Source organism: Oryctolagus cuniculus, chromosome X (assembly GCF_051225735.1).
Source record: "Oryctolagus cuniculus isolate XC-2025 breed Fujian yellow rabbit chromosome X, ASM5122573v1, whole genome shotgun sequence".
Classification (NCBI taxonomy): domain Eukaryota; kingdom Metazoa; phylum Chordata; class Mammalia; order Lagomorpha; family Leporidae; genus Oryctolagus; species Oryctolagus cuniculus.
The window spans coordinates 63815845-63836670 of NC_142888.1; the positions used below are offsets into that span (position 1 = coordinate 63815845).

At 36.4% G+C, this 20826-nt stretch overlaps 1 protein-coding gene across 4 annotated transcripts in view; it reads right to left on the bottom strand.

Annotated features, from left to right (window-relative positions):
• Nucleotides 1-646: 646 nt before the first annotated feature.
• The window catches only part of DACH2 (dachshund family transcription factor 2), a 573911-nt gene continuing 553731 nt past the window's right edge, over nucleotides 647-20826 (bottom strand). For 3 of the 4 annotated variants that reach the window (XM_002720253.6, XM_017349997.4, XM_089324087.1), the window contains 3 exons: nucleotides 16081-16227; nucleotides 14795-14860; nucleotides 647-1142 (listed from right to left, as the gene is read on the bottom strand). In XM_002720253.6, the coding sequence (XP_002720299.2) occupies nucleotides 1093-1142; nucleotides 14795-14860; nucleotides 16081-16227 (263 nt within the window). In that variant the 3' untranslated portion in view covers nucleotides 647-1092. Of the gene's footprint in view, nucleotides 5499-14794; nucleotides 14861-16080; nucleotides 16228-20826 lie in introns of all 4 variants that reach the window. The other variant, XM_017349998.4, reaches the window with a different exon arrangement.

Genomic DNA, 20826 nt, shown 5'->3' on the forward strand with positions numbered 1-20826 from the left:
TGGTGAGAATAACATCTGTAAGTAGCAACATGGTTCCAAACTTGGAGATCTATAGCATTGGATGGCCAGACAGAAGTACTGTGTGATACAACATGTTTCACAACACAGGTCATGAGTAGAAGTTGCATTGCCACTGTACAGGAGATTTCCTAGTGAACAAGAACTTGGATGAGCTCCAGGGAAGGGCTATGATTGATTTTAGTTTTTCACTGGGACGTACAGAGAAACCTGGAATTTGGAGGACCAGAGTAGACATAACTCCTTACATTGCTTTTTGTTCTCCACCAAACAGGGTTAATACAAGAAATGTTTTTGAAAATATAGATATTCAAAAATGATTTTCTAGTTCTTGATTCACCATATTTTTCCTGCTTCCCAGTGTGTAAACCTTTCTCCTGGAAATAGGTTCAGTAAGCACAACCAGCCACAAAAAGGAAATCCAGTATGAGTCAACAGAACAGTGAAGACAAGAATATTGGCCTGTTTTAACAGTTGAATTGAAATGACATGCATGTTCATATTCATTTACAAGTAACAAAACTAAAAGAAGCCTTGCAAACAACTTCCAAGTTCCTAAATTTTGATTTGCGCTAACTCTGTTTCAGTGTCTGCAGTTGGCAATTTGGAAATAAAAACTCAATGACAATTGACAAAGTCAAAATGCTTTTATTTATACTGAAGTTTAGCAAGTACATTTTAAACAAAGGTATACTTTAACTTAATATATGGTAAAACAGGAAAAACCATACATATAAGTTTCTAGTCTCTAACACACTACTGATTTTTTCCCCTAAAAGACAAAAAGCCAAGCTTAAATGAGCATAGAAAAGCATCAAATATGGTCAAGTTACTTTTGCCATTAAGATTTAGCTCATATTTTTAAATTGGTCAATCTAATGTGAGGACAAAGTTTACATCATTGCTTTTAAAGTATACACATGTTCCTTTTAAAAACATAACATAGATTAAATAGCTGCTTCAGTAAACAAAGCTTTGCTGATCAAGACAATTGAAATAACTTCATGTTGAATAGTTTCAGAGATAAACTGGATTCACAAGCATCTTCATTTATGTAAAGCCAGCGAGGACCTTTCAGGCCGAATAAAACTGTTGTGCCATTGCTAAACAGTAATAGTTACCTCCTTTAAAAAAAAGAGAACAAGTTAGTTCTTCTGAGGAACAATGGTGATATGTGCTTAAAATACTAAATCTTCTATCTTCAGGAACCTAAAATGATCTGATGTAACAGGCTTGATTTTGTATTGATAAAATTTAACATTTCTCAACATTTCGATACATCAATGTGTCAGTTTTCAAAGATCCTTCAAGTTTCATGCCACAGCTTCTGTTCTTTCTCCAGCACTGAAGATATTGAAGATGGATACTCTTTTCCTGAACTATGTTGCAATGTCTATAGGGATCTATATTACAGTTTCCTTTTGTACATAATGGCACATTTGAATTCCCTATGGTTCACCAAATTAGGGGGAAAAGGGTATCTGATTGTGATCTAAGATAATGAAAGCTTTATACATTTAGAACTTCCTATCCCCAGGTTAACTTTGAGACTGTGTATACTGCATGAAGGGAGACTAGCTCAGACTATCATTTCAACCATGGTAATTGATTAAACCAGTATCCATTTGAATGTTGGTAATTAAAAGAATCCAAGCCAATTTTATTAGATTGGTATGGGTAAAAGTTATAGTTGGAAAGCTTTTTTAAAAAAACAATTTTATCTCTCTTTGTCTAAAATTGCTCTTTGTCATACCAAGAGTTGATGACCTGGGTTTGTATCTAGCTGCATCGCAAAATCGGCCTTTGCTTATAAAAGTAAAAGTAGGAAATAAAGTATGGATGACTCATTCCAAATCCATCACCTGTGCTTGAGGTACACTTAAAGATCATGGTTGTGATTCAATTATCTTTATATATAAAGAGAGAGTACATTATCTTTGGAGGACTGATATGCTAAACTAAAATATTAGCTCAGTTTAGCCAAAGCTTAGCATTGTCAGAAGGAAAGTATATACCTTTTTAACTTTGTGAATATTTTTAAATGCTTGTTCTTTCTGGATAGAAGGAATCATGGAGAGTCAGTGGAACTTTCTGAATAATATCTCATAACCAAAAATTAAGAGGTAATAAGGTTGATAGAAGAGTGAAAGAGTTTAGGTCAGTGTTAGACTAGCTGGATGGCCAGATTTCAATAGATGTCAACCAGACAGTTTGCCAAGGAGCCCATGGAATTCACCTGAGGTTTTCTAGGGACCAAAAGAAAACAGAACTTGAGTTCTTAGCAAGTGTCTGATAATCTGTCACCCTAGAGAATTTCTCAGACTCCTTTGTGGAGTCTTGGAATATCTACTCTGATGAAATTGACCAGGTAGTAGCTCAGTTCTGCAGTCTACCTTATCATTTGTATACACAGTCTAAATGTCAAAGGAAAGCCCTTAACATCAAATTACAAATAACCATTTACCAGGATTGAAATTTATACAATATAGCTAAAGCTTAAATCATGCAATACAAACTGTGAACTTTACAAACTTGAAAGCAATAACAAAACAAAGAATACCCCCTTAAAATTGTACAGAAACACAGTAATGAATGGCAAAGGATGTTTATCCTTTAGAAAAATGTAGATTCCGAAAAAATTCCCTCTTTTATTATGTATAATTCTTGTCTTTATTAAGAGACAAACATCGGCCTACACCCTTCAATAATTGTGCCTGCTTACAAGGCCTATGAGGGACAGTTTCCACAGCAGCTCAGCTCGGACAGCCAAAGAAAAACTAGACTAGCAAGAAGAAGACAGTATTAATTGAGTCAAGTTTTGTAGCTAGAATACAATAATTTGAGATTTCAGAGTAGTAAAATTTTTTCTCCGAATTTTGAGGATAGTAGCAAATTAAACGCCTGTATAGTATGCTGTATAATGTTGACACATACTCCAATAGTGCTTTACCTACGCCAATGCTGAACAATCATAAGGAAGGAACCAGTATTGACCTGCTAACTGACACTGGTCAGGGAAGTGATCTCAAAGTTTGCCACATTTCAATTTCAAAATGCATTTCAGCTATAATATGAGTGATTTATCATTTAGTTGTAGCTGTCAAAGTAAACTCCTAGATAAAACAAAAACATCTGGAACCATAAACAGAGGGGAGCAGTAGCTGAATTTTAATCCATACTTGGTGTGCTAACTTCATTAGGAACAGGAAACAGCTAATTAGTAATTGAATGTTTCATGTTTTTAAGAGTGTTTGTACTTGAGCTCCAAACAGAGATGATTTCATATGCATTCTGGATGTAAACATGATTAAAGATCAGGAAGAGCAAGGAACAAAGCTGCTCTGGAGGAATGTCAGGGATCTTGGGAACTTACAAGGAGGGACACAGTCTGACATTTGGGGAGAACTGATAGAATTTATTGCTTTAACATTTATCAGATGAGTAAAGTGGGAATTTGGTATATCTATATAGATAGATATCTATAGATATCTATCATCATTTCTTAAGTAAAAATACAGACCCATGTGGTCATTCCCTTTACACAACACTGACTGACATGGGCATGTACTATGGAACAGAAGGCTGACGTGACCCCTTCCACACAGGAGACCCTCTGTTCATCAACAGACTTATCTTACAAGGGCTACAACTGGCTGCTTCAAACTCCATTAAGTGTGAGGCTTGCCTTCTGTGGTCTATCTGAACCTTATGAATCATAATAGCTAGGAATCATGTGTTATAAAGAAGGCAGATATATGAGAAAAGATCAGAAGAAAACTCATGAAGACCCCATAAAGTTCAATCAAAGTAAGTCAATCATATCTATTTGTAAACACACTAATTTCTTTTTAAGTGAGTTCATCTGAAAATGTTGTTCAGTTTCTCCATCATTTAATATATGCTGTTTGACTATATAATGAGGAGACATTTTGGATGTTATATTTTTAGTCAAACTTCATTGCTATTCAGTTCAATATTTGATATTAGTAAAATTTTTGATTTGACTTGCCTCAGTCCTTCTCCTCAACCATTTCTTATTTGGCGTCATTTCATCAAATTGAGCTAAACCAGCACACCTATTCTACATAAGCAGACCTTCTAGAGTCCATGGAAAGCACTGGAAGCCAACTGTGCCTTAGAAGAAATTCCTTCAGAGCGTAAATGACTGAAATGTCACACTGATATGAACTAATGTAATATTTAAAAAGTGTGTAAACTCAGTGGCCATTCCATCAGGAATTGAATGTTCTACCATAGGGTACTGATTATCTGATGGTGGATAAAAACTCCCTTGACCTTTTGCATAAGACAAGTGAAGTGTTTTGTCACATTGGAATTTAATTCCAGGGGAGATGCAAATATAATACATGGATTAGGTTTTGGTTTGTAAGAGGTGGACATTTTAGCAGGAGCATTAAATCTTTCTGATCATTAGAGTACCACTTAGCACACTAGCATACTGCTCTATTGAATTCTTAGGTGGCATGAAAATGATGGCGACAGGTTCTGCCATCAGCCTATGGCTAGGTCTTTATTAAGTAAACATTTGAACACATTTGAAGCCATTTCCTAGGCAGTGCAAGTGAAATGACCCACTTGGTCCTAATTGCTTGACCATGTTAGGCAGTTAGCCAGGTCTAGTCCAGAGGGTGAACAGTGAAAAATTCCCAGATGTCTTTCTCCCTCCTTATATCTCTAGATTTTTCACTCTTTTGCTTGCTGATAGGTTAATAAACAGGAAACAAGTCAGGGAAAGGGAGAAGAGAATAAAATTTTAAGTACCTTAGATATCTGCTTTTGGCATTGTCTTCTTACAGGTATGGAAATGTGCTAGTAGAAAGGGGTTAACCTACTTGCTCCACCATCAATAGTTCAAGGAGAAAACTAGATGTGGTATAATCTAGAAACTAGAGCTGCCTATATTTCCATAGAGAACATTACAGGCAAAGTGTTTCCTTTAGAGAGGTGAGCTCAAAAGCAGTGATAACAAATATTGATCATTCACACAAATGAATTACCTCCTGATATAATTGCTGTTAAACTCCAGGTCAGACAAATATAAAGCTACTTCATAGCAACCACAGCTTAAAGTGGTTGTGCCGGCATTTTAATTTCTCTCTACGGGCATTTAGAAATCTTAACATGTCTTCCTCCTACTTACCCCACTAGGATGCTGTGTGGATTAATGTGATAATGTTTGTGAAACACTATGAAAGAAAGGGGTTAAAGAAGTGTAAAGTATCATGTTCAGCCATCATTATGATTAACCCCTAAAAATTTGTGAAGTCCATTCTCTAGCACATTTTCCCTGTACGTGCAAGGTTCTATTTATCAGTAATGAACAAATAGTAATTGAAGGTTCCATAGTTTAAGAATTTAAGTATGAATTCTAAAGAATTACAACACTAGATAAGCAGGTAACTGCTACAGCACCCTATTCGTGCCTATGATCAGTTGGAGTTCCGGCATCAGTGTTCAGGCTGCACAGAAAAAACAATAAGACCTGGTCAAAATTTCATTCCAACAAAGAAAACCCAAAATCTACTCAATGCACTTCACTGAAAAATCAAACTCTCTGTATCATTTTGTATCTGTTCTAGATTTCAATAAATCCTGTGTAATAAGTGCATCATTTTATTAGGTTTATCTCAATCAAATATTCATTTATGTGAGTTTCATTCTATTAAAAATGATATTATACAAAGGTGAGCAAACCTGTAGATTTACAGTAGCTTAAAGCTTAATCTTATTATCTGGAGGTGATATTGACAATATAAAAATGGTGTAAATGATATTCCCTAACTCTAAAATACACTTATGAGCCCCTTGTGCATGTTCTACTGCTTTACAACTTGCAGTGAAATGCATGACTAGCTTACCAAGGCATTTAGGAAGTGTTCCTTTTTCCTCTGGAGTCCAAAACATGAGTAAAGACCCACACTATTTTCTAAGAATCAAAATCTTTGTTAATGGTTGCAATTTTCCCTCAAGATGAGATTTCTTTCCTTAAGGAATGGCAATTTGAAAGTACCTGCTCACTTTTCATTTTTTAAAAGCTACCATAAAGTGTGTCTATGATGCTTCTTTTTTGAGTTTTAATTTCTGTCTTCAATAAAATTTACTTACGATTTTTCCTACTCAGGGTTCAAGCTTTTTTCCAAGTCAACTCTTGATCACTTATATAAACAATATGGCATCCTTAAGAAATAATAGATCTCAGGGCAGGCAGACTCTAGGTAGTCAATCCTTTGTTTTGGGTTATTAAACTTATTTTTGGACTACTGGAAACATTTGAATTCTCTAGTTAGATAGTATTTTCCACACTTTAAGTTGTTTAACTAGTTTCTAATTTTCAAATGAGCACTATATTATTTGGCAACAAGTTAGATCACCCCTAGCACATCACATCTTCCTAATGATGAAAATGATGTGCTGGTTAACACTCCACTTCTGTCTTAGGTTCAATGTAAATTAAAAGTAGAGTTAATTTCATAAACTCTACTTCAGTTGTGGAAATGTTAAGAACATGACTTTCTTAAATCAAATAAGCAATATAATGAGATAAGTTTAGGGTCCAGTTAGTTCTTACTGTTAAAGGAAAAATATAGAAGTATAATATATTAATATAGAATGTTGCCAGCACCGTGGCTCAATAGGCTAATCCTCCACTTAGTGGCGCCGGCACACCGGGTTCTAGTCCTGGTTGGGGCGCCGGATTCTGTCCTGGTTGCCCCTCTTCCAGGTCAGCTCTCTGCTGTGGCCGGGGAGTGCAGTGGAGGATGGCCCAAGTGCTTGGGCCCTGCACCCCATGGGAGACCAGGAGAAGCACCTGGCTCCTGGCTTCGGATCAGCACAGTGCGCCGGCCGCAGCGCACCAGCCGTGGCGGCCATTGGAGGGTGAACCAATGGCAAAAGGAAGACCTTTCTCTCTGTCTCTCTCTCTCTCACTATCCACTCTGCCTGTCAAAAAAAAAATATATATAGAATGTAATATATATTATAATATATTATATAATACAATATAGTATATCAATATAGGAGTATCAATACGAAAATAGGAGAAGTACAGCAATGAAAGCTAGAGGCAGATAATGAAATTGTATGGCATTTGATACCTCTTTGTTCAGAGAAGAGCATTATTTTGGAGTTATATTTTCAGAGGATCCTAGCGCTTCTTTTTAGAATGTGACACTTTCATAAAAAACAGAAGTGTCTTAAACTTGAGGGCTCACTTTGTGTCACAGTGGGTAAGGCATTACCTGCAACACCAGCATCCCATGAATGCAAGCTCAAGTCTCGGCTGCCTAATTCCAGTCTGGTTTCCTGCTAATCAGCCTGGGAAGGCAGTGGAAGATGGCCCAAGTGCTTGTGCCTCAGTCACCCAAGTGGGAGTCCCTGATGGGGTCAGGGCCTCCAGGCTTCCACCTGGCCCAACCCCAGCCATTACGGACATTGGAAGAGTGAACCAGGGAATGGAAGCTTGCTCTCTCTCTCTCTCCTCCCACCCTCCAACTCTGTAACTGCTTTTCAAGTACATAAATAAATCTCTTACTTGACCTTATTGGCCCTACAATAGTCTAACATAATTGTTTCAAAATAAAGACAAGTTGTTTCTTTCTTTGAAAATAGTATCATAAAGGAGTATCAACTTCTCTTTTCACTTTTAACTCACATTGGTTTTGTGAATTAATTATTTAATACACCCTTTCCCCTTACTGAATATCTAGTTCTTGGAAGGCAGATTCTAAAAACGGAGGGGCATGAATCTATCATCATATAGGGACAAAAACATATATTTATTATAACTATATAAGTACTGAGGAGCACTTGTTTGAAAGCAAGTTTTACATGTCAATTATATGCCAAATATTTTATCTCTACTGAACTCCACATTTGTAAACACAAAAGTCAACCTCATGTGTATTTTATATGGAATAGTAATAATAGTGTGTACTTAACATACTTGTTAGAGAATTTAGACCTAACTTATTGATGTGAAAGATCAGGCAAATATTATGATAGCTACTAAAATTAAGGCAGACAGTTTGAATAACTTCTCAAGGTTTGTAAATGAGTCAGTGTGCTAGTAACTGAGAAACCCTGACTACTAGACCAGTGCTTTTCCTGCCATTTCATTGTGCCTGCCATATACCAGTTATAAAATGACAATAAAAGCACATGTCCAGTACATATGCCTACAACTTTTAAGTCACATTAACAGCTTTAGAAGTACTTGAATTCTACTTTACAGCAGGGAAGATATACAAGGGATAGGTTACTGGATGAAAACTAGCATTTATGGAGTACTGACAATGTCAGGATCCACTCTAAACATGCATATACATGAGAAATGCCATGAGATTTCACAGGCATGGACTCATAATGAATTGTAGTGAGAGAGTTAGAATTGTCCTGTCTCTTAGTTCTCACTATCAATAGCAGCAAATTAACTTCTCTGGGGTTATTTCCACATTTAGAAAACTGAGGCTAATCACACCTTTCTGGAATACCACACAGGATAATCCTGCTCGCGGATATTTGAATTAAGAAGGACACAAAGTTTATTAGGCTGTAAATATGCAAGTTATTATTTATTATTATTTCACTACTCCAGATTTGGACTATTAATTCATGACTCCAAGGAATATAAGCCTCTTAACACACAATCACTGTGCATTCATGTGTCATCAGTATAATAATTTAAAGTTTTTAAAGGCAATGTAACAATGAAGACATATGATTAGAACCTTCCATGACTATGCTATATTTTTTTATTTAAACACAGATGTGAAAGAGAAAATATAAATCTTCAACTTTTAATCAGTGACAGACTTTTCCTTTTGCATGTCCCTCAAGGCTCAGGGGTGGGATAGGGTAAATTCCAAACCTAAACAATCTTATTACAAGTAGAGTGTATGTGGCGTAAAGCAACAGGCCAAGCAGTAGATCAGAGTTAGTTTAAACAACCTTTTCTAGATTATAATTTTAAGAAAGACCTGCTAATTAATGAATCATTCATGTAGACTCAAAATGCTGTCCAGCAGTACAACACATCTTGTCTTGCCATTTCATCTGTAATGTGAGATGTAGATGGAATCATTAAATCTTAGTTCTGTACATGAGCTGTTATGCTATCATCAATAATTAGTGTGACAGCGTTCAGTCACTGCAAATAATTCTGTTAACAATGCAAGTAAGTGGTGCAAGCCACCCCTTGACAACAAGGCCCTAAATGATCAAGCAAAGAAAGCTCTCATATCCTCCTAAGAAAAAGCTAGACTAAAAGTTTGTACTATTGTCTGTCAGGTATTTCACAGCAGAGAAGCATAACATAGTCTGGGAAGTACCACTCATTAAGAGAAAAATGGTGTGCAGGGTGAAGACACTAAGACAAATTCTTCCCGAGGAAGGAACTAAAATGACTCAGGCCATCTAATGAATCCTACAGGAAAAAAATATTATAATTGGTGCTTCAGAGAAAGATAATGGGACATTTTGTGTAGGATGTATGCTCGAGACTATTCCCACTCAATGATGGTAGTTGTAGAAAAGCTTCTGTAGTTTGTTAAAGGCTCCTCCTCTCAAAGGCAGAATTTAAGAGGAAATTATTAAGAAGACCCATATCCCACAACCCCTCTAGTCTGACTTGCTGTGTATCTCCACTTTACAAGTGAATATTGTCACTTTGCAATGGGAACATTAGAGTGTCTGTGTATATCTGCACACACAGTTCAAGACATCAAGAGGACAGAAATTAGTAATTGATGAGGTTAGGGAAAGAAGCAGTTAGTGAACCCCCTGAAAGAAGATGGAGAGCATACTGTGATAGAAGTTGGTAGAAAAGCCTTTAGATAAATTATATCTGCTCTCCTTTTCATTGTTCTTATCATATTGCATTTCTGGCAAGAAATGATATGTGGTTTATCTTTTCCTGTCCCCTTTCATGCTTCTGCTATCACTTTCCTTACTGTTTTCCCAAATACTACAACCACAATCCCATTTCAAAGAGAGTTGTTTTTAATAAATATTGCCATGGCATCTTAAGCTCTTGGGAGGAGTATTGTTCTAGATTAATAAGCAAGCAGCAAAGAGGAAAAATAACAAGGAGGTCTCAGAGGTGAAGAAAGCATAGACACTGTTCAAATAGATTTTGCAAGAATGTCTAAGAAAATACATATTCATATACACAGCATAGGAAGTATATATATAATATTCTATATTATAATCTAGGTATAGTAAATTATGTTGTAAAATATAGTGGATTTTAGAAATTACAATTGTATCTGTTACTCTTTGAGACCAGTAATACTATAGTCACTTTGCATCTAAAATCTTCATTGGAACCTTAAGCAGGCACTGAATAGATGAAATAATTGATTTTCTATTTTCGGATGGTCATTTTATATTCTGAATAAGCTCTAACACATTTTCTGAACACAAATGGTTAAGAGAGGAAAGAAAGGTTGAGTAGGTTTACTTTTATACCAAATTTTGGTTTACTTTGACATAGTGGTTAGATTTAACCTGTACTTGTAGTGGTGTCTTACTATCACAAAGCAGGAAAAATGTAAAAAATTCATCATATTTATGGAAAAATATCAAAAGAAAAAGGTATTCCAGTGCCAAAGCATCTTGCATCTTTTCAAACGTGTAGGCAAAAGTAAAAATTATTTGCAGAGATTGACATTCTGCTTGTAAGAAGCAATTCCTAGGGTTCTTTGTTTTCTCTTCTTGGCTTGTTTTTCACCCAAACACATGCAGTGGCAGAAATGAAAGCATTGTGTGACTGTGCCCTTGTACTTTATGATATTGTTTCCCCAGAACTTTTTTTATTATTCTATTTATGGCAATAAAGTCAGTTCATGAAGGCTGTTGTCTATTTTATAAGTTTGGAAACTTCACAGTCTGCGTTTGTTTTACCTATTATTAAGATGATGATGTCAATTTTTAACAAATGTAAGAAACGTGCACTGTCAACTGTACCAGAGCCCCTAACAATGAAATATAGTCATACAAAAGTTAACTAAGGTATAAACATGCAAAAGGAGAAGTCTCCCTGCGATCATAAAATGATGTTATTTTCTGTTCAGCAGTTCATGTTACTGCTGTTCATGCTAATTAATTAAAGGAGCTGTTGCAGTAATGTGCAAACAGGGAATCTGAGAAACTGAGAGGGCTTTTAGGTCTCCAAGTGAAGTTAAGTCAATCTGGGCGCGGGCAATCAAATGTAATGAAATCACTTGTCAGTGCTAAGCTTGCAAAAACTGTGAAGTTTGACTAGGGAGTAAAAGGATTATAATTAGATTTCCAATAGGATAATAACTAAATGGCAGAACGCAGTAAAGAGAAAATATTACTTTGGTAGCTAATGGTACTGCTGTTCGGTTTTAGTTTTTATCAGCTCACTTGTAGTTGTGCTAATTTAATTTGCTTTTATCAGCAAAAATGTACTACGCAAATGGCACTTGAATGTCATTTGCAAAAATCATTGATCTGAAGGTGCACTTAATGACACCCAGTATGTTTATTTTATGTGAAAGGAGATTGGTGGATAAGATGGTTGATGTGCTGTCTTGCAGGCCCCCAACTGAGTTACAGAAATCTGAATGAGACTGTATTCATGTACATGCTCCAATGAATCCTTCACCTCCAGAGACACTGGACACAGCCATTGCAAAGAGTGTATATTCATTGTTTGATCACCTGAAAACAATCAGGATGAATTGCTATGGCAGATTGAGAAAACATAAGGACTAGAGATACCCTTTGACTGAAAGGTCCTCTACACATGATAGATATCTTGTCTTTTTTAACAACATTCAAACCATAAAAGAAACAATTAAACTGAAGAGATTATATATATATATATATATATATATATATATATGACACACATATGAGAATAAGAATCCTGGTGCATGAGCAGTTTGCCTATATTAAATCTACGTGGGGATTACCATAAAACTGAATATGACTTTATTTTCTAAGGGTGGACAAATAACCGTTTTCCAAATCTTTAAATTCTATTCAAGAGATGTGTGGAACTAATTGAATTTCAAAGGGACAGCACTAAGTGAATGATGGATTGCTATCCAACAGAACTATTGACAATGGGAAGAGAAGGGACTTCACTGATGCTGAATTCTTTGCTATGATAGAAGTGAGTTTTGAAAAAAAGTGGCAGTGTATCAGCATGCATAAACTGACCTCACAAATAATAAGTTTACTAGTTAAAAAGCAGAAAATTAAGGGAGATAAAAAAAGGTAAAAACATTATCAAAATAAGTCACAAAAGAGAACTAGAACATCTACAAAAAAAAAAAATTATTAGAGAGAATGGCAAAATAATGGTTAATCTTGCATTTCATATTTTCCAAGTATTATATATTCTCTGAGATTTGTGGATATGTATAGAAGTAATCTTTCAATTCTGAGCATCTCAAATAAATGACAAAATGATTAGATTATTTTAGGCAATTATTTGACCTGATTGACTTGGTGAACTAAATTTAATATTAGTCCTAATGATATTCTCAGTCACATCGTCCACTGGCTAACAGAAAAAAAAATCATTGTTGCTCAAAATAACCTCTTTCTGATAGGAAGTTGTCATTCTACTGTCATATTAACACGAGACAGTCATTCTAGCTTTTCATAAAGTGATGATGGGAGTTTTATCATTTGCAGTGCTTGCATGTTGTGCTAAGAGAATGTGTACTTTTCCATTTTTGTCACATTTATCTACAATACTATTTAATGTAATCTAAACATAGATTTTGAAAAAGAAGTTATTAAACTATCATATTTTATCTTGTATGGACAATATTCACCACAAATACTAGACAATTTGATTTGTAATATAGAATAATAAAACTCAATTTTCTTGCTTTATAACATGTTCCATCTCAATCTTTTTAGAGATGTATCTAATTTTCTTATGTTTGCCAGTAGACACTAAACCTCATTAAAAGTATGTTTGGTGAAAACAAATATTAAATGTGTCCTTTCCTAAGCACAAGTTTATATGCAGAAGTCATTCTTTGTGAACATCATCAAAATAAAAAAATTTGGAGCCAAATGGAGACTGAATGTGCTTTCCTCCATGTCACCTATTGACTGCCCATGAATACATTTGTTACCTGTTGAATGGAAATGAAGTAGCTTCAGGACAACACAAAAGCTTGTATTTATCTCAGAGTTGGGAATTATGTTACTAAGGTGAACTGAAGACATCATATAAATTAAATAAGCAATGAATTGCAGGTACAGGATTAAAGGAAAATAAAGGTAAAATATATTGGTAGGGTTTTGATTTCCTTCTCCAACTCCTAAACTGACTTACATCCTACTCAAAGCAAGGGCACAATAAAGCTCAATGATCCTTAAAGACTGTATCTATATTTTTACATTATTGATTCAGAAGAGATCAAATGCCTCAGGCTATTCATTTCTATCATGGACCTAGTATGTGATGGAAACCTCAAATACCAGGTCCACACCACAAGGACTTTCTTCATGAGTTTAGCTGTGGTGAATTCATTGTACATACACTGAATCTCATTCAAATTGGCTTTGCTCACATGGACACAGCCTATAAAATGAGGAAAGAAAGCAGGCAAGCAAAAAAAAAAAATTATAAGAAACAGCAAAAGCATCATTGAATGATCCAAGAGTGCATGCTTTCACATCTAAACAAAACTAAGCATTAGTTAGATCTGCCTTGCTGCAGTAGAATTAGCCATGACCAGAAAATCCATGAGCTCTCAGTCTTCTGAATTTGCAAAGCTACAAAAAGGGAGGTTTCTAAATTTCCTGAAGATGCTTTATAAAATGGTGATCCTGAGTTGAACCCAAATGGATCTTCTGGTCGCATCCATTTCTGTTGCCTTAATATAGATTCAGTCATCATTCAGTAGGAAACTACTGATTAGTTAAACCTCCAACCAACAATATATTCATGGTTGACTTTGTGTTTTCAAAATTAGGGAAAGGTGTTCTCATGAAAATGTCTTTTTTTAAATTAGAGATATATTTCACAATAAATGTGAAAATAAATGTAACCTGCATATAAAAGGCAAGACAACTACATAAGGATCTTAGTGGACAATTTGCAGTGATCAAATTCAATTCTAATTTTGGGGTGTTTTTGCACTCCATTAAGAGTGTATGTTGATTTGCTTTATCTGTTTTGTAACTACTACTTTTAAATATCTTAAAGGATCTAAGCATTTATGGGAATCTCACAAACTATGAATTATAAGATATGTTCTTATTTCCATATTTAAGTGGTTTCTAAAATTAGCATAAAAATCCAAAGTTTGATAGAGCATGTTGTCTAGAACAACTTTAAAATATTGATAGCTTATGATTATTCTACTTGTGGCTTTTACAAACAGTAAAGCAGTGAAGTTAAAAAAAAGTACATGGCATTGTACACTATTGAAAGACAATTACACTCTCATTTATATGCTGTAGACTTTGCCTAACAAATAAATGTATACCCTTTTACCAGATAATCATAAGAAATTTGCTCACATTGTATATGAAAAATTATTAGTCTCTAAGTTTGTATAGTGATACTGGCCTTTCAAAGCCATATTAAGCATATTTTTTCTCAATAAATACAAAATGGCAAGTTGCTTTCTATGTCACAAAGAAAGGAGTGAAACTGATTTATTTTACTTGGATTAACTATATCAACATAGACGCTTATCCCCACCCAACCCTGGGATCACATATTAAGCGTCTGCAGAAAGAAATACACTATTTACTATACCTTGCATAGCAGCACTATCATGAGGGGTACCATTGTTTTCAATTTCAATATCTGGAATTCCAGTATCTGAAAGAAGTGACATTCAAGATTAAGGTACAATTCTGTGTCACCTGACTTCACTTAAAGGGAAAACTCCAGTAAGTCAATACTTTGGTGCTATACATAATGCAAAATTTGCAGTGGCATTTTTGCTTTTTATATTTTTGTTTTTAATGGTAACAGGTAGGATATCAACAGTAGCTGAATTATACCATTGGGCATATATTTCCCAGTAGGCGGCAAGTGCTACTTTGTTTCATTCCCTGAAGACAAATCCTAGTAAAATAACCTGTCCATAAAAGTGCCCTGAGACTATCAGATTAACACCACCAGACTATAGAATAATAATAATTTTTAAAAAATATGGTGGATACAATTGCCAAAGTGGAAGTTCCTTATCCTTATGTTTATTTTCCATTTGTAAAATATGATTGATGACGATATAATCTCTATGCTAAGTGCATGTATAGACCAAAATAACATTATGGTTTGTGGTCTTTATGTAGCATTTTCTCCAGAGGCAAATATTTTACTATTGTGTTCTTCAGATTAAATTCCAAAAGCTAGTCATTGTATAAAACCAATCTGCGCGCGTGTGTGTGTGTGTATGTGTGGGTGAATGCACACATGTGGGCATTTTTGAATTTCTACTTCAAATTTGTCTGGGTTAGATGAAAGGAAGTATGGGGTTCAGAATTTAAAATAGAATCCGAGAACCTTGGAATTAAGATATTTCATGATGTAGTCATCTCTTCCCACAGGACTTCTAGGAATTTACTTGGAATGTTCTGTCTCAACCAGGCATTCATTAAGCACCATACCACTGATGCAATTTTCATTAAAGGAATCAGTGTCCTATAACTAATTCAGAGTTCAGAAAATGTCAGCATAGTCTAATATGAATGGACATAAAGCACTAACAATTCAAGATGCAGGAAGGTTATCAATGATTCTGTTTCTACTGCAAAAGTCAGCAGGATTTCCTGTTATTTTTAGGCCACTTGTATCTCCCATCTAGGGATTATTTTGACTGGTTTAATTCATGATCTAAAACACTTGGCCTCAAATTGATTTTCTAATTCTACCATAGCAGCCTCCCTCCCTCCCTCTCTCTCCCTCCCTGTCTCCCTCCTTCCTTCCCTCCTTCCTTCCTTTCTTTATTCAGTTCCCTTCTTCACCATCCTTTTCTTCTTCTTTTTCTTTCTTTCCTTCTTTTTAAACATTGGCTTTTACTTTTTTTACCTTACCTTTCAACATCCTCAGGCCGTTGTCACTAGTAGTGGCTTGTTTAAGTGCCTGCTCTACTTGCTCCCTGCGCTTAGATTCAAATTCCAAGGCTTCCTGCAGTTTTCTCTTGGCTTTTTTCTCCTTCTTCAGACGCTTTTGCATGGTAGCTAAAATGTGAAAATGTAGTTTGCAAAGGTTTGCTCAATGCAATAGGTTGTCAGTTTCAATGAATTATAAACCACAGGTATAGGTATAGATGCAGACAGGTATAAATATTATTCAATAAATGATTAGCTTCTTTATTCCTGACTCTCATTAGGCTCATCCAAAGAGCGTATAGTCAACTTCTTTTTTATTTTCATAGTTCTAGTACATATGCTCCATAATTCTCATACAGATGTATTGGTTAGATGGGAGTAGTAGGGTGGAGAATTTCTTTGACTCACTACATGCATTTCATGATAGTATTAAATATTTGATAAATTTCCAAAGAAAGGAACTATTTATCTGCTTCTGACAATTCGTCTTTCAAAGTGGACAATAATATGAAAATATCTATTGTGTTGCAAAACACAATGTTTAAAAGTTTAAGTGGCAAATTCTGTTTCTCTAAAATATTACCAGATGTACACATATATGTATTATATATATATATGTTTAAGTAATGCATATATCAGTCTATGTCTCCCTCTGTCAATCTCCACACACACACACACACACACACACAAACACTTTAAGAAGAATAACTTGCAGTTACTATTATATAAGCAAGCTATAAAAACATAATCACAATGACACTTCTTTGGTAAGCAGAAAAGTTAAAGAAGAGATAAAGAACAGCTATACTTCAACTCCAAAAGCTTTATGTCTTAACCAGAAACACCAACTCTTTAATACTTGATTGTGTCTAAACTCTGAAACCTGGAAAACTGTTTCTCTAACCAGATTATTGGGCTTCAGCAATATACTGGTTGGTAGGAAATGTCTAAGGAGTTCAACTTTGACATTTTTCCTAAATTAGTTTTTTTTTAATTAAGACATTGGTGTTATGACAATAGCAAGACATTTAAGGTACATCAAACAAAATAATAAACTGCATGACATTTTTAAAATGTTAAAAGTAGGGGCAGGTATTTTGTACAGTGCTTAAGATGCCTCTTGGGATGCCTGCAGCACATACAGAATTGTCTGGTTCAAGTTCACTCTCAAATTCCCTTTTTTTAAATATTTTATTTATTTATGTGAGAGGAGAGTTAGAGAGAGGGAGGGACAGAGAGAGAGGTCTTCCATCCTCTGATTCACTCCCCAAATGGCTGCAACTGCCAGAGCTGAGTGGATCCAAAACCAGGAGCCAGGAGCCTCTTCCATGAGGGTGCAGGGGCCCAAGGACTTGGGCCATCTACTACTGCTTTCCCAGGCCATAGCAGAGAGCTGGCTTGGAAGTGGAGCAGCCAGAACACGAACTGGTGCCTTTATAGGATGCTGGCACCACAGGCAGAGGCTTAGCCTACCCTGCCACAGTGCTGGTCCCCGGCCTCAACTTTCAATCAAGCCTCTTACTTATGTGCCTGGGAGGCGGCAGATGATGGCCCAAGTACTTAGGTTCTTACTACGCTCATGGGAGACCTGGATTCAGTTCCAGCTCTTGGCTTCAGCCTGATTAGCCCTGACTATTGTGGGCATTTGAAAAGAGAACCAGTAGATGAAAGATCTCTTTCTCTCTTTCTCTCTCTCTCTGACACACACACACACACACACACACACCTCTGTCTCTCAAGCAAACTGAAAATAAACATTTCTAAAATGTTAAATGCATTCATTTACAATTAAAATGCTTCAACTCACCTGAATATGTGTTAATTTAAGTTTCAATTGTATCTCAGAGTACAGTGTATTTTCAAATAAATGACTTTCAGCAACTTTAAGAGAGCTGGTTACTCACATAAATTTCTGTTCACTTGAGAAAAACTAAAATGAGAGGTCTAAGGCAGAAATGGGGAATGTATTCCAACAGCCATATAAGGCCCATAAAATCATTCGGTCTGGTCCTGCCAAGGCAACTGCAGGCAGGTTTCAAAAGTCAATAAATTAATAGCAGGCTAATTTTTAAATGATTTTTAAGGATTTATTTATTTGAAAAGCAGAGTTGGAGAGAGAGAGAGAGAGAGAGAGAGAGAGATCCTCCATCCACTGGCTCACTACCCAAAATGGCTGAAATGGCCAGGGCTGGACCAGGTTGAAGTCGGGAGCCAGGAGCTTCTTCCAGGTCTCCCATGTGGGTGCTTGAGCCATTTTCCACTGCTTTCCTAGGTGCATTAGCGGGGAGCTGGATCAGAAGTGGAGCAGCCGGGGCTCGAACTGGCACCCATATGGGATGCTGGAACCACAGGCAGCAACTCCACCTGCTGTACCACAGCACTGGCCCCAGCAGGCTAATTTTCAAGTTGATAATTTTATATGGCCTGTGAATGATGTTATGAATATGCAAATGGACTTTAGCAGAAAAAAGGTTCTCCATCCTTATAAATGTAGAATTTTTGGAATAAAGATATTGAAAGTGTATACATATTTTCTATTATTTTTGAGAGAAGACTGTTGAATAAGGTGGACCATAACATTATTTTCCTGTCATATTTGCACTTACATTATGAATCAACTAAAGCAACAAATCATTTAAATAAGGAATTTAGATCTATTTAAATTAGGCCATAAATTAATGTCCTTGATAAGATAAAATGTTGTTTCTAGTAAAATTATTGTTTCAAAAAACATTATATGCTGGCCGGCGCCGCGGCTCAATAGGCTAGTCCTCTGCCTGCGGCACTGGCACCCCGGGTTCTAGTCCTGGTCGGGGCGCTGGATTCTGTCCCAGTTGCTCCTCTTCCAGTCCAGCTCTCTGCTGTGGCCCGGGAAAGCAGTGGAGGGTGGCCCAAGTGCTTGGGCCCTGCACCCGCATGGGAGACCAGGAGAAGCACCTGGCTCCTGGCTTCAGATCAGCGCAGTGCGCCAGCTGCAGTGGCCATTGAGGGGTGAACCAATGGAAAAAGGAAGACCTTTCTCTCTGTCTCTCTCTCTCACTGTCCATTCTGCCTGTCAAAACAAAAATACACTATATGCTGATTCAATTGAAATTTATGATTATGCATACTGTAAACAATGTCAGAGCATGCTACATTTAAAACTATATAAATATAGATTAGCGTTTATCCTACCAGTTAAGATGTCATTCAAGATGTCCACATCCCATATCTTCTGTGTACCTGGGCTCCATGCTTAGCTCCAGCTTCCAACCCCAGCTACTTGCTAATATAGATACTGGGAGGCAGCAGTGATGGCTCAAGCAATTGGGTTCCTGCTACCTAAGTAAGAGAGCTGGATCATGTTCCTAGCTCCCAGATTAATCCCTATCCCTGACCATTATGTGTTAGGGGATTTTGGTAGTGAATCAGTGGATGAAAGCTGTCTGCTTCTGTCTCTTTCTCTCTCTGTCTCTCAAATAAATAATTTTAAGTATTATACAAATAGATTATGATCACTATAATTTGTTTAGAACCTACAGTGGTTTTTGAGCATTTTGCTGGAAGTATAGCACATCTAGGCCTTAAAAAACCTGCAAGGAAAACAGTGGTAGCTATATTTTTTTAGATGAGGAAACTGAGTCTTGGAGAGGTTAAGAAATTTACCCCAGTTCCTGTAAGTAGTAGTTTTATAAGCCTGAGGACAGGGCTGATTTTGTGACACAGTGGGTTAAGGTGCTACTTGTGATGCCAGCATCCCAGATGGGAGTGCCTGCTCAAGTACCAGCTACTCTGCTCTGGAACAAGGTTTCTGCTAATACATCAAGAAAATCAGTGGAGGATACCTTGATTACTTGTGACTCTGCCACCCACGTGGGAGACCAGAATGCTGTTTCTGACTCCTGGCTTCAGTCTGACATAGACCTAGCTGTTGCAGCCATTTGGAGAGTGAACCAGCAGTTGGAAGAGCAAACTCACCCCTGCCCCCAGTCTCTCTCTGTCTCTTCCTCCTTCCTTCCTCCCTCCCTCCCTTCTTCCTTCCTTCCTTCCTTCCTTCCTTCCTTCCTTCTCTCTCTCTGTTACTCTGCCTTTCAAATACATAATCTTGCTTTTAAGTCTGAGAATCAAAGATAACATAGATAGTTTTTGCAAATCTTAGAGAACACATAACTGCTCCAGGAATCAAGGCAAGTGAGTTTCAAGTTTCCTTGTTGCATTATCACCTTTTATCTTATTTTTTTTTCTATTTATTTTCATCTACTCGAAAGGCAGACAAGCAGATTGACAGTGAGAACAAGAGAGACATCTTCCATCCACTTGTTCACGCTCCAAATGCCTGAAGTAACCAGAGGTGGATGAGGTTAAAGCCAAGAGCTTTGAACTACAACTGGATCTCTCAAGTAGGTGATGGGGCCTGAGTACTTGAGTCATCATCCACTGCCACTCAGGATGCATTAGCAGGAAACTGGATTAGAAGCAGAGTATCCAGGACTTGAACTGACACTCCAACATGGGATGTGAGTGTACTAAGAAGCAGTATAACTCTTGTATCATAATGTCTGCTCCTATTCTATGATTTTAAGTGTTAATCTGCAAAAAGTATTATTGTATATGTATACATGTGTTTAACTGAAGTACCGAAGTCTACCAGCACCAAAAAGGTAATAGGTTATATTACCCTCTTGAGTGTGGAACATTGCTTTTTTGATAAGAAAATAAAAGTAAACTGGGATTCTTTTAATACATATA